Source organism: Pelodiscus sinensis, chromosome 13 (assembly GCF_052426305.1).
Source record: "Pelodiscus sinensis isolate ZL-2025 chromosome 13, ASM5242630v1, whole genome shotgun sequence".
NCBI classification, from domain to species: domain Eukaryota; kingdom Metazoa; phylum Chordata; order Testudines; family Trionychidae; genus Pelodiscus; species Pelodiscus sinensis.
In genome coordinates this window covers 24946696-24958949 of record NC_143064.1, presented here as the reverse complement: position 1 = coordinate 24958949, position 12254 = coordinate 24946696, and the positions used below count along the sequence as shown (strand labels likewise).

At 40.1% G+C, this 12254-nt stretch overlaps 1 protein-coding gene across 1 annotated transcript in view; it reads left to right on the top strand.

Moving 5' to 3' along the window:
* LOC102447548 (cysteine-rich hydrophobic domain-containing protein 2) overlaps window positions 1–12254 on the top strand; it is a 41968-nt gene that overhangs the window by 12838 nt on the left and 16876 nt on the right. Inside the window, exon 2 of the mRNA XM_075940857.2 lies at window positions 2009–2063. Within this exon, the coding sequence (XP_075796972.2) occupies window positions 2009–2063 (55 nt within the window). The remainder of the gene's footprint in view (window positions 1–2008; window positions 2064–12254) is intronic.

Genomic DNA, 12254 nt, shown 5'->3' with positions numbered 1-12254 from the left:
TAATTTAAGAACTGGATTGGGTCTGCATTTGATGTGCAACCTCAGGGTATGCTTTATATATATATATACATTTGTTGTTACACATTTTATGCCAGTGCTGTTTTTAATAGATTACTAGTGTCATAGCTTTAATTATTAAATTAGTTAATGAAATGCTTAATAAAACACTAGTACTGTTTACAAACATTGTAGTAGACTTAGTTATAGAGAGGTTTTTTTGCTTCACTTTTGTTTACAGTTAATTATGCACTCGTCTCCACCGCTGAGTTCATGTAAATCAGTGATACTAAGACTTGGGTGGTTCAGGAGCCAAATTAGTGATCAGCATTACCCAAGAGTCAAGTGTGCCCTCATTATATAAATAATTTTCGCAGCCTTACTTAATTGGTTAATAACATAGTAAAATCATCCTTACTCATTAATAATTAAATCACACAGTGTTTTAATAACATGTACTGCAAACGGCTGAAAGACACATTGAAAAGTAACTTGCAGCTTGCTAACCTCACTCTGAATATCACTGTGTTAAATTGTCAAGTATGAGTATCTGTGGCGTTATGGTACGCAGGTGGTCAGCAGTGTTGGTATTTGCATAGATAAATCATAAGTTCCCGCCTCCCAAAGTTAACATAAGTTATCTAAATCTTTGTTTTTGGAGACATGTTATGCATATTTTCCCCTTCCTTCCCCTCCCCCCCAAAAAAAGAACTTAAAAAGATTGTTACAAGAAATATAACTATTAAAAATGCATCACATTAATATTAGGATTAAAAGGAAAAGTTGGAAGTAACCAGGTAAGATAATTCATCAGGGTTTGTAGTGGAGCACTAAACTCAGTGCTCAGAAAACAGCTTTGTTTCTTCAAGTATAAAAGTTTATAGCTCCCTGAGTCCATAAACTACGTGTATATCGCAGTGCCTTATAGAACTGTGAAGTATAGAGCATCATGGGAAAGGAAGATGAAATATCAGTGGTCCAGTGATCATAGCAAAGCTACAGGGCTCAGTGTCAGGATTAGCCACTATTTAACTTCCTAGGTTTATAATTGTAAAAAGAAAGCAGCATACACTTCACCAAGTCATATACTTAACCACAAAGCTGATAATCTTCAAATCAGTTTTCAGTTTGTGTTGGATCAGGAGCTATTCCTATCTCTATTACCCCTGCAGAGCTATTAAACTCTGCAAGACAGCTGGCTTCCTTTAGGTTTCACTGCCTGTTCCCAGCTGGGCTGCAAGAAGAGGGAGAGAGGGTCAGAGCAGGGAGAGGGTGGAAACCAGGAAGCCCATCGCGCAACCCAGTGGTGAGGCGGCAGGACAGGTAGTGGGGCCAGCAGCAGGGGCACCAGAAATTACCTCTCCTGGTCCAGCAAAATCCCTTATCTGGGACCAGTAAGGTCCCAAGGGTGCCAGAACAGGGAGGTACACCTGTACTGTGCTATTAGAAATCCAGCCACTAGAGATGATGAATGTAAAATTTAGTTTGCTTATTATTCATGTCTTAAAATCTATGCTACGCATGAGTTTCCATAGGTATTGCATGGTGAATTTGCTTCAACTTAATCTAACTATTCTTAAATATTAGGCTACAGATTTTGTATAGGGAAATCAAACTAATTTGCTTATTACTAGATATATCTGTGACGTGAACAAACACAAACTAAAAAACGTGTATAATGATTAATTGGATCTCTTTTCAAATTGGAATTTTAGTTTAATAGTAATTTTATGAAGAATCTCAAATTTAAATTCAGGTTACTGCTATTTTCTGAGAATTTTTTTCCTGGCCATTTGTTTACAGTTCTAGTCACTTTTTTTGCATTTTGCATCTAAAAACACTTAAAATTGATGAATCCTTGCCTAATATGTTAATTGTACAAACAAAAGTAGAGGGAAACATTCTACTTTCCTTTTTTCTTAAACACCAAATGAAGTGATCCATAACTTATATTTGAAAAGGGAAACAAGTAGGATGGAATATATTTTGTTTGTCTCTTTTTGTTTTTAAGGTTTGGCTTGAGCAACAAGTTTGACTCAGAATTTCCCTCTGTCCTGACAGGAAAGGTAAGTCTGAGTTTCATTGAAATTTTAAATTAAAAAAAAAAGTCCAATAGTTTATGAATTACAAATGTCTAAAAACATAAATCTAAGCCAAATCTCTTTCAGGTAACTAGTGATAGAAGGTTGTTACTGTCTGCCACTCTGTTCTACGTGAACAAATTTGACAGTCACTGCCCAGTTTCTAATGTACAAGTCCACATCATAAAAACTAATCACTAGGGGTGTAAGCGACTAGTCAAATAGTCAGCAACTACCCAATAAGCCTAGCTTATAGGTTAGTCGAGTTACTACTTGACTAGTCTCTTCTCCCCCCCCCTCAAAGTGAGGGGGAGCAGGAGTCAGTGCTGGGGGGAGCAGGGGAGGCAGAGGCCCAGCGGGGAACCGGGGTGCCACACTGCGCTTCTTGGCTCTTACTACATTTAAAAGGCAGAGCCACAGCGGGGTTAGCTTCCAAGGCCTGGAGCTAACCCCTCTGCGGCTCTTCAATTTTCCACCTTATTGGCTAATCAAGTAGTCGATGGAAATTCCATTGACTACTCGATTAGCTGATTAAACATAATTTAACATCCTTGCTAATCACCACAGCTGCCATCATTGGCAGTCTGAGCAAAGAAAAACCAAGAATGGAGGGGAACTGGCATTATGTACAGCAGGATTACTCAACATGTGGCACATGGCCCATTTGTTTGCAGTCCACGGTGCAGTTTGGGTTTACACGTGGCTCAGCATGCAGTCCGCAGGTGGGATCCTTTGAACACGCTCCACAACGGCGAGTCAATATAATGGTCTTCTGTTGATATGTGTTCTAGTAGTTAAATTCCTGGACTGTCATTGCTCATTAAAAGTGCTGTCCTCTGGGGTGGAAATCAGGTAAATATTGCATTTTATTAATATCGGCAGAACTGACTTAAATGGGGCCTGCATGTTGTCTTGCCTTAATTTTTGTATTCATGGTATCAGTGTGAAAGAAGCTATTTGCATATATATTTGCATGTATATACAACCACACTTAAGTTGTGGGCTTGGCATGTGCTGTGAGTATCATTGTGGCCCCCAGGGCTTCCAAAGTTGAGTAGCCATAATCTACAGTATCTTCATTCCTCTGTAGACAATTTCTTCGAAATATGACAAGGGCCCACCTGGGTTTATGGATCCAGAAGCCTATGCTTCCAATTTATGGATTAAATAAAGGACTTTGCTGCTCAGTCTTTCACTCAGGTTTCCCTCTCAAGCACTGAGTCTGACCTCTTCCCCCATCCCTCACCCAAACTCCTTTCCAGAGCATTTGGTCCTCCCAGGGTCTGTACCCTACACAGCTCCCATACCCAGATTCCCTTTCAGATAAGATCTTTTGCTGAAGAAAAAGCACAGTCAGCTCACCACGTTTTTTTGGAGGAAATTCTCCCACTGTTTGTAGTATCGTGTGTCTCGATTGACTGAGATTATGAGAAATCCCTTTTATCTATTGATTGCCTTTGTTATTGCTTTAAAACCTTTCCTTGTTCATCTGTTACCCATGTTTCAGATTTGTGTTGCTTTGACTTCTCATTTTATGTCTTTACATTCAGTTATGTTACTCTTTTTGTTTTGTGAAAATTAAACATGTTTTGAATATTCATATTTTTCTATAAATGAAGCTACAAGTAGGTAAAATCTCATGAATAATTGTTAAAAACATAATTCAATATTAAGACTGACAAATGCTAATTTAAATAAAACTTTAATGGAAACCTCAGCATGTCTCTCATTTTCCACTTAAATGGTGTTTTCAATGTTAACTGGTTAATGAACATTCTACATGTTTGGTATCAAAAGTTTTCATTTCAGGTCCACTGACTTCTTTAGGATAAGAGGGAAAAATATGTTTGGTTTCTTATATCCCCTTTTCATTATTGCTTATTGAGGGCTTTTTCATATGATGGTGAATAATAAATCATATATGTTATAACTGGGTGTCAGATACAGTAAAAACATCAGAGTTATAAACACCTCAGGAATAAGGTTGTTCATAACTGTGAAATCTTTGTAACTGAACAAAACATTATGGTGATTTTTTTTCTATAGTTTATAACTGAGCATTGATTTAATACAACTTTGAAACTTTACTGTCCAGAAAAAAATCCCTTTTATTTTTAAGTAGAATTTAGAATTTTTTACACTTAACGTTATTGTATTTGCTGGTTTTGTCTCTACTGCTGCCTGATTATATATTTCCGGATTCAGTGAGGTTGTGGTTGACTAGTGTTTGTAACTCTGAGGGTCAACTGTATATTTTTTTGTTCTTAAAAAACCAGATTTTTTTTCTTTTCTCCATGCAATTTAGAGGAACTGTTCTCAAGTACAGAAATGTTGAAATACACAAATATTTGGTTTTTATCTCAGAGTGGACTAATTTCTCTTGCTAGCTGCTATTTACTACCATCTTTGGTTTTGAAGAAGAATCTTGTGCTCAGGTGAATTGCAAGAAGCAAATGTGCTGGTCATGGCAGTTGGCCACTTGTTGATCTATTTAAAAACAACACAAAGCATATCTGTTTAATTTCAGTATAAATTTATTTTCTGTGGACAAAGTTAACAAGATGAAATTTTGCAACCAGTTGTTGCATTTTATATTCATTTTTAAAATAATGTATCTGAATGATTGAGTCTGGAAGCCCCACATTATATATTGCCTAGTCCCTTCTTTAGTCAATCCTCCTTTTGTTAAGTGCATACTATAAATGTGCATTAAGAATAATGCACCGTGCAATAAAACAAGGTAGTATTTTATTCAGAACTCAGGCATAAGAATTTAAGTCTGTAAGTTCATAGCATCCAGTTCAGCAGTTTGGATGTCTTATTTAAGCTGTTAGATGGGGGTCTGTGTTTTATTTTTTTAATGAATGCTATAAGACTTACCTGGCAATGCTCGGGACCTTCATGGCTGAAGGAGAGGGTTGCAGGAGTCAGGGCAAGGGTTTGGGGATGTGCAAGGCTCAGCGAGGAGGCTGAGGTGTGGGAGATGCAGGATTCAGGGTTGGCGGGTGAGGGGAGTCAGGACAGGAGGTGGGGAATACAGGAATCAGAGCAGGAGATGGGGAGCTCAAGGCAGGGGAGGCCAGGAGTCAGGGCAGAGGGTTGGGAGGTATTGTGGTATTCCGGGGGTGGGAGGGAGGTGGTGGTAGCTGCTTCCAAGGACCAGCCTGTGTGTGTGTGGGGAGGCGGAGGGGGCGGGCGGCTGCATGGCAACTTTCCCTGGGGCTGGAGTGTTTGCTGCTCCCTGTGGTTATTTTGGGGCAGGAGTGGCCAACCCATTTAACAAAGAGCCGAGACAGTGGCAGAAAAAATGCGAAGAGCCACACCAGAATTGTCGAGAAGGGGGGAGGGGAGGAGGAAAGCCTCCAGAATTGTCAAGCGCAAAGAAAAGGGGGGGGAGACTTCCCATTTAAGGAACAAGCTTAGGCTTTTTGACCATATCAGGCTCCCGAAAATGGCTGCCATCTTGGGCACCATTTTGAATTGCTGCCCCGGTGAGCACAGGGCAGGCAGGGGCCGTTGGGGGGGCACAGGAGTGGCTTTGCGAGCCGCACTTTTGGGGGAGAAGAGCCGCATGTGGCCCGCGAACTGCCAGTTGGCCACCCTTCTTTTGGGGTATAACTATCCCTGCTACCACAGCCCTTCCTTCTCATTTGATGAGAAACAGTCGCTTTCCACAAACATCCCATTGTCTTGGCACGACCAAACGCTGACTTTGCTTTAAGTTATGATAAGAGAAAGCTGCATAACAAATTTGGTTGCCCTAACTCTTTGATTAGGAGGAGTTCTTGAACAAATGGGTATAGACAGATGTACAAACTCTCAAATATATAATAGATTACTGGCAGAAAACCTAACAAATCTTTAAAGTAGAAATAAATATCTGATTTTTTTTTTTGTTAAAAAAGGATGCTTTTTAGGTAATATCTGATTATTTTTTTCCAAAGATGCTGTCTAGGTAAATATTAATTCTTTGGAATTTTACTGGCTCACTCTGGGAAGTTTGCTGTGTAAATCTTAGTTTCTCCCTTTGTGACTTGAGGATAGTAATATTTAACCTTTCAAGTGCATTTGAGATATGAGCAAGTGCTATTGAAGTGCTAGGTATTCTTGTTATTACAACACTAATATGTTTCTTAACTGAAGTATTCCTCCATTATTTACAAGTACTGGTTATTCATTGTAGAGTTCTTGAGTGCCAGGATCCAGATATAATAAACTGAAAAGCACACTGAAACATTGCTCTCTCTTTTTAGGGAAATGGGCACATGTAGTGGAGGTTACATGGACTCTGCAAACAGATATAAAGGGGGAAAGATTCAGGTGGGTCAACATTTGGGTCTACTAATCTAGTCAGCTTCTCAATTTTCAAGATAAACCGATACTAACCTCAGTACATCTTCCTAGGGAGAGCTGGGTCTTCAAATAGTAGACATTACATATTTTTGATTATTTTACAATGTTTGAGTTGAACAAGATATAGGGTCTGACATCTAAAATATAGATGGTCTAACTTCATTATTTTAAAGCTTGTTTGATCCAGGGTTTTGTAGCCAGATGTGTTTTGGTAGATTTGTTGGGTCCATTTTAAATAGGTTGTTTAAAATGTTATTTAAACAAAGACTTGTCTGTAATCTTGTATGCAATATAACTTATAGTTCTACAGTTTTAGGAAACAGGAGATTCCTTCATTATCACAAAGGCGAAGCCAAACTGGAAAAGTACTATTCATGATATATGGCACAACAACACACACTGCTCCAGGTGACAAGAAAATGACAGAGCTAGTGAATCTTAAGGAAGAAAGTGGAACTTCCTGCCCTGGTCTTAAAACAATAAGGGGTCCTATACAGAGATTAGTGTGCAATGGAGGGAAGTGTAAGCCATAAAATGTACTCTTGGTATTGTTATCCAACAGGACATGTGATGGATAGGGTTTGTGATCATGATGATTGAAGGAGGCAGATCAGGCCTGCTGGGCCTTGCTTACTCTCTTCCTCTGTTTGCAGATTCTCTTGCATCCTGTTGTAAAATATTATGATCCTCCTCTTTTATGTTTTTTAAAGGCCTGAAAGGAATGAATGTCTCTTTACAATGTGGACTGTGCAGCCAGAAGCAGTGTACTTATCCTTCTTGTTAAGATCCAGACAGGACCCCTCGGAAGTACTTTTTTTCCCCAAATTATTCAAATCCAGAATGTTAAGCAATCTGTGAATTATGTAATTGTAGTTAACTAAAATCTTTGCAGTACAACATTTTCTCAAATCTTTAAAATTAAGAGGAGGAAAGATACAGATTCAGGATGGCAGCGAATGAGTGTGTTCCACTAAGAATTGTGGCAGGCATTATATTGGTAAATTGGCACAGTATTATGTATTTAATCAAAATATAGTCCGTTATTAATTTCTTTATATGGAAAAATGTTACATCTTTGTAAAATAATTATATGCCAAATGTGCAGTAATTTCTTTAATAAATATCCACAGTTTCTATATGTACAAATGAATGTGGTCTGAAGGCTTAAAAGTAGATGAATTTAAAATCCAGTTTTTATCTGTTGAAAAGCATTTGTTCTTCAATTTGTGACGACAAATTGCTGAGCTGTAAATTTATTGTAAATTGACATTAAAAAGAATGTCAATGTTTCTGACTCATCTTGTTATCAAGTACCAAAATTTAAGTTTCTAATGGAGAAAAGTTGCTCTGATTCACAGGAATATTTATTGTTGCTTGATTTCTAAAATTGTGGTAAAAAACATACTGGTGACATCTGTGTAGCTCCTTTGCCTTCAAAAGGTTTGTGCTGGATGACGTAATGGATTGAATTTTGGTAAGCAAGCAACACTATGCATGATGAAGAAAAGAGACTAGAATCCAATTCCCAGTCCCACTCCTTAGCAAAGGTGGCTACACAGTGCTAGCAGGAGCAAGAAGTAGAAGTTTTGTTTTGTTTTTCACTTAAAGTATTCTGATATGAGGCTAAATATGCACAAGTCTCCCCTCCCCCCATGCCTCCATCAGAGGCAGCTGCCTGCTCACCCTCCCCCACTGCCTCTATCAAAGCCGAAGCCCGCTGTGGGTACGGGCTGCTTTGGCAGTAGCTGCTGTCCGCAGAGATCTCAGCAGGGAGCTTGCCTCCCTCCCATGGACAGGGTGCTGCCGCCAAGTAGCCCCTGTTCGCGGAGGCCCGGGCTGGCCTTATACAGGGGCTACTCTGACGCGATTAGCCAGATAACCACAATTTAACATCCTTATCCAGAATAGTTCTTCACTAGGGATGTGAGCATGTACCCATTTAAATGATTAACGGATGAGCCTGGGCATTGTAAATTTCATTGATTATATGTTTGCAAAATTAAATGCATTTTAACAAGCCTGTTCTTCACCTTGTCCCTCAAAGGTGCGGGCATTTTTTTTACTCACTGCAGAACCAGTCATCCATCTCGGTCCATCAGCTTCTTCTGCCTTCCAGTGAAACAGCAGTTTTGCTAGGTCTAGAACCCATTATAATTTCCCTATTGGGCCAATGTTCACAAGTTTTGCAGAATATTAGGTCTCTCTCTAGGTCATTGGATCTTGGGGTTCTTGAATGGATATGTGTTTTTCAGTTTGAATCCAGGCGAAATCCTGATCTTCAGTCTTTCTCATTGTAAACTGCTAATAGGATATATTAATTATATCAGCGTTTCTCAAACTGTGGGTGTCGCGACCAACTTACAGGGGGGTCGCAGCTGGATCCATTTTTTTTCTCAAAAAAAATTTGTTTACTCTCCGGTAAAAAAAAACCATGAAATACCGGACGGAAGCCCGGAGGGGACAATTTTTCCCCTGCCATGTCTGACAAGGTCAGGGGAGTGAGGAGCGCCGCAGAGTCTAGTGAAGGGGGCAGTTGCCGGGCACCACGCTAGGGGGGCGCCAGAGTGCACGCTGCTCTGGCCAACGTGAGCAGCAGAGACCAGCACGTGATGCCTCCCCTACAGCTGTGAGCTGAGGTAGCCGGGCCGGGCTTCAGGAGCAGCCACTTTAAAAGTAAGAGTTTCCTCCATGCCTGGCTCTGCGGGGGGGGGGGGGGGGGGGGGGGGGTTAGATTGGAGCAGGTTCCCAGAAGCTGAGGATGCCTGGCTCAGGGAGAGGGCTGGGTGTAGTCCCAAACTGGACATAGCATTTTAGGGGGTTGAGGTATCATAAAGTTTGAGAACCCCTGAATTTTATCATGAAAATTGAGACTACAAAATTGGTGCTGGTTTCAAGCCTCACTACATCTCCGAACAGTGTAATTCCTGCTTTAAATTGAAAAGACTGCCAGGAATGTTGCTCCCACATCTTGATAAGACAAGCACAGGAAGTGTCACTCAGTGAAACTGTAGGCTACAAAGTGGCTCTATCTTGCAGTTGTGATCACCAGCTTTTGTCAGCAGAGTTTGAAGTTGTTTCCATATTAGATGGCTTCTGAGAGTCAACTTATTGGGGCATGATTAGTTTTCTAAAGATCACTTGTTCTCTGCCCAACATTCAAGTTGCGTGCACATGGGAAAATTTGGTCTTAGTACCTCCCAGGTCCTGACACTTAAGAACTTTTCTTAGTTCCTGGCAGGCACTAGTTTGCTTCCTGTAAGATGAGTTGTCGAGTTCTAACAGGTGTTGTCAGGCACTTATATTAAACAATAACTGGTTGGGACTGAGAGTTTTCAGCTTTTATTCCTCTGATCAATGCAAAGTCAGTGGATATTCACACAGATAATGCTTGTCAGTCAATGCACATTCTTTGAACAGGCAGGGATATGGGGGCATTTGTGATGCTAGTGCATCCATAAGCATAACGACTTTGACTTGCATTTTGGAAGTAATGAAAGACCTAGTAGATAGGTAGCATACGGTCAAATCAACGCAAGGGGTCTTCAGAGAGTTTAGCAAATTCCTTCTCTACCAAATGCCACCTGGAGGTATTGCTTTACCTGGAATCAGAGTACAGTGTAGCCAATATATTATTCCAGGATATTCATGATCACAAGTTGGTCTCTAATGTCACATTGGAGAAGAGAACACACATATGTATCCTCTTTCTAAAAACTTTCAAGAATATTCAGCAAAAAGGGCTAAGTGATTATAGTTGGGCTCACCAGATATTCTCAGTTCCATTAGCTCTGCTCCTACTTGTGGTCTTTTAATAAAGATTCCTTCTTGATGGCTATGTCATTTGCCAGATCTTCAGAAAGGTAGCCTGTAGTGGCACAACTTCCTTGTACTAATTTTCACATAGCTGATATCACATAGTCTTTATATTATGTACCAAATTCTTGACTTTTTTACTATAGTTTTTATCAGATTTTTGTCAATATTTTTCAAAGCCATCGGATCTTCCAAGTAAATCTTTGCTGTACACCTTGATTATTGAGAAGGTTGTGGATTATTTTTTGGGCAGAACAAAACCTCTAAAGAAATCTTCAAAACCATCTTGGCTAAAAAAAAGGGAACTGAGGAATAGTTGATTGCATTGAGGGCCTTTATACCTTTGGGTTTAAAATTTTGTAGAAAGGGCATGCAGACATTGAGGAAGAGCATGCTAGGGATGTGAAAGTGTAAACATGTACACAGTTACATGTAGGACCCCTCCTGCACTGTGTCTGTATCAGATAGAAGTACCGAGGAAGGGGGAGCAAGCAGGAGTCAGCACATACGGGAAGCCAGCATTTAAGCCGGCTCCCTGCAAATACTGGCTCCCACAGAGCTGCCTGCCCTCTCCTCCCGCCCCCGCTGATGCCTGGTACAGAGGCAGCGGTATGGGGAAGAGGGCAGACAGGTCTGCGGGATCTGCCTCCCCCCAGCATGCAGACATAAAAATTTCAGCAACTGCACATTTATCTAAATAAAAGCGTTATAACATTCCTAGCTCAGTCTTGCAGTGTGAATCTGTAGAGGCAATACATAAGTTACCTGCTCTTTTTCATCATTCTTTCCCTAAACATTAGTCCTTTAAAATAACTTTATTGTTGTTTTGAGAAAACAAAGTAAAGCCTACTAAAATATATTAGGTGAAATATCAAAACCATTATAATCTATCTTAATGCTTAAAATTGCTTTATCATGAGAGTGACTTTGCAGTCTCTGATAATGTCCCACCAAACCATAAGAATAGAGAATTTAGGCTTATCTGTCCTTACATATTTTCTTTTGGATAAGTCTTGTTTTGGCTATTAGTGGAGACTTTAAAAGGTGGAGATGCTCTTATACTTCCACTGCTTTGTTACCAGAATAATCAGGAGTCTTGCTTTATGATTCTTGTAGTTAATCATTTCATTGGATGATTTTTTTATATAAATTTGAGAAGATGGGTTCTGTAAGTGAAAGAGGAATAAATTCACTGTCTTAGTAAACTTTTGACCATAAATACCATGGCAAAGGCTTTCCAGAGTGATTAGTGATTTTTTTGGGGGGAGGGGGGGTTGCCTTGGTTAATGAGTGTGTCATGTAGATTTTAATGGGTCCCAACTTTCAGAAAGCACTGAGTATCCGCTCTCTGAAACTCAGTCCCCTTTAAAGTCTTTCAAGTTAAGCGCCCACTGACTGAGGTATTCAGAACCACCTGTCATGCTGGAAAATCTTGGCCAAAGTTTGTAACTTTTGTTTCTCTCCGAATCAGCCACACTTTATTGTATGACTCGTATACCATAGCAAATGACAAAATTAGTTGAAATAGGAAGGAATACATCTTGCTTCAAACCTTCATATTACTGTTCATCATGCTCATAGACTCATAGACTTTAAGGTCAGAAGGGACCATTATGATCATCTAGTCTGACCCCCTGCACAGTGCAGGCCACAGAATCTCACCCACCCCTCTTAGAATAATCCTCTCACCTATATCTCCGATATTGAAGCCTTCAAATACTTTGAAGGTCCCAAGATGCAGAGAGTCCTCCAGCTGTGATCTGCGCCCCATGCTACAGAGGAAGGCGAAAAACCTCCAGGGTCTCTGCCAATCTACCCTGGAGGAAAATTCCTTCCCGACCCCAAATATGGTGATCAGCTAAACCCTGAGCATGTGGGCAAGACTCACCAGCCAGACACCCAGAAATTCTCTATAGTAACTCCTATCATCCCTCCATGGACATATTTCCCACTGAAAATGAATGGTCAATTAGTTACCAAGATCATAGTCTCTCATCAACCCATCCCCTT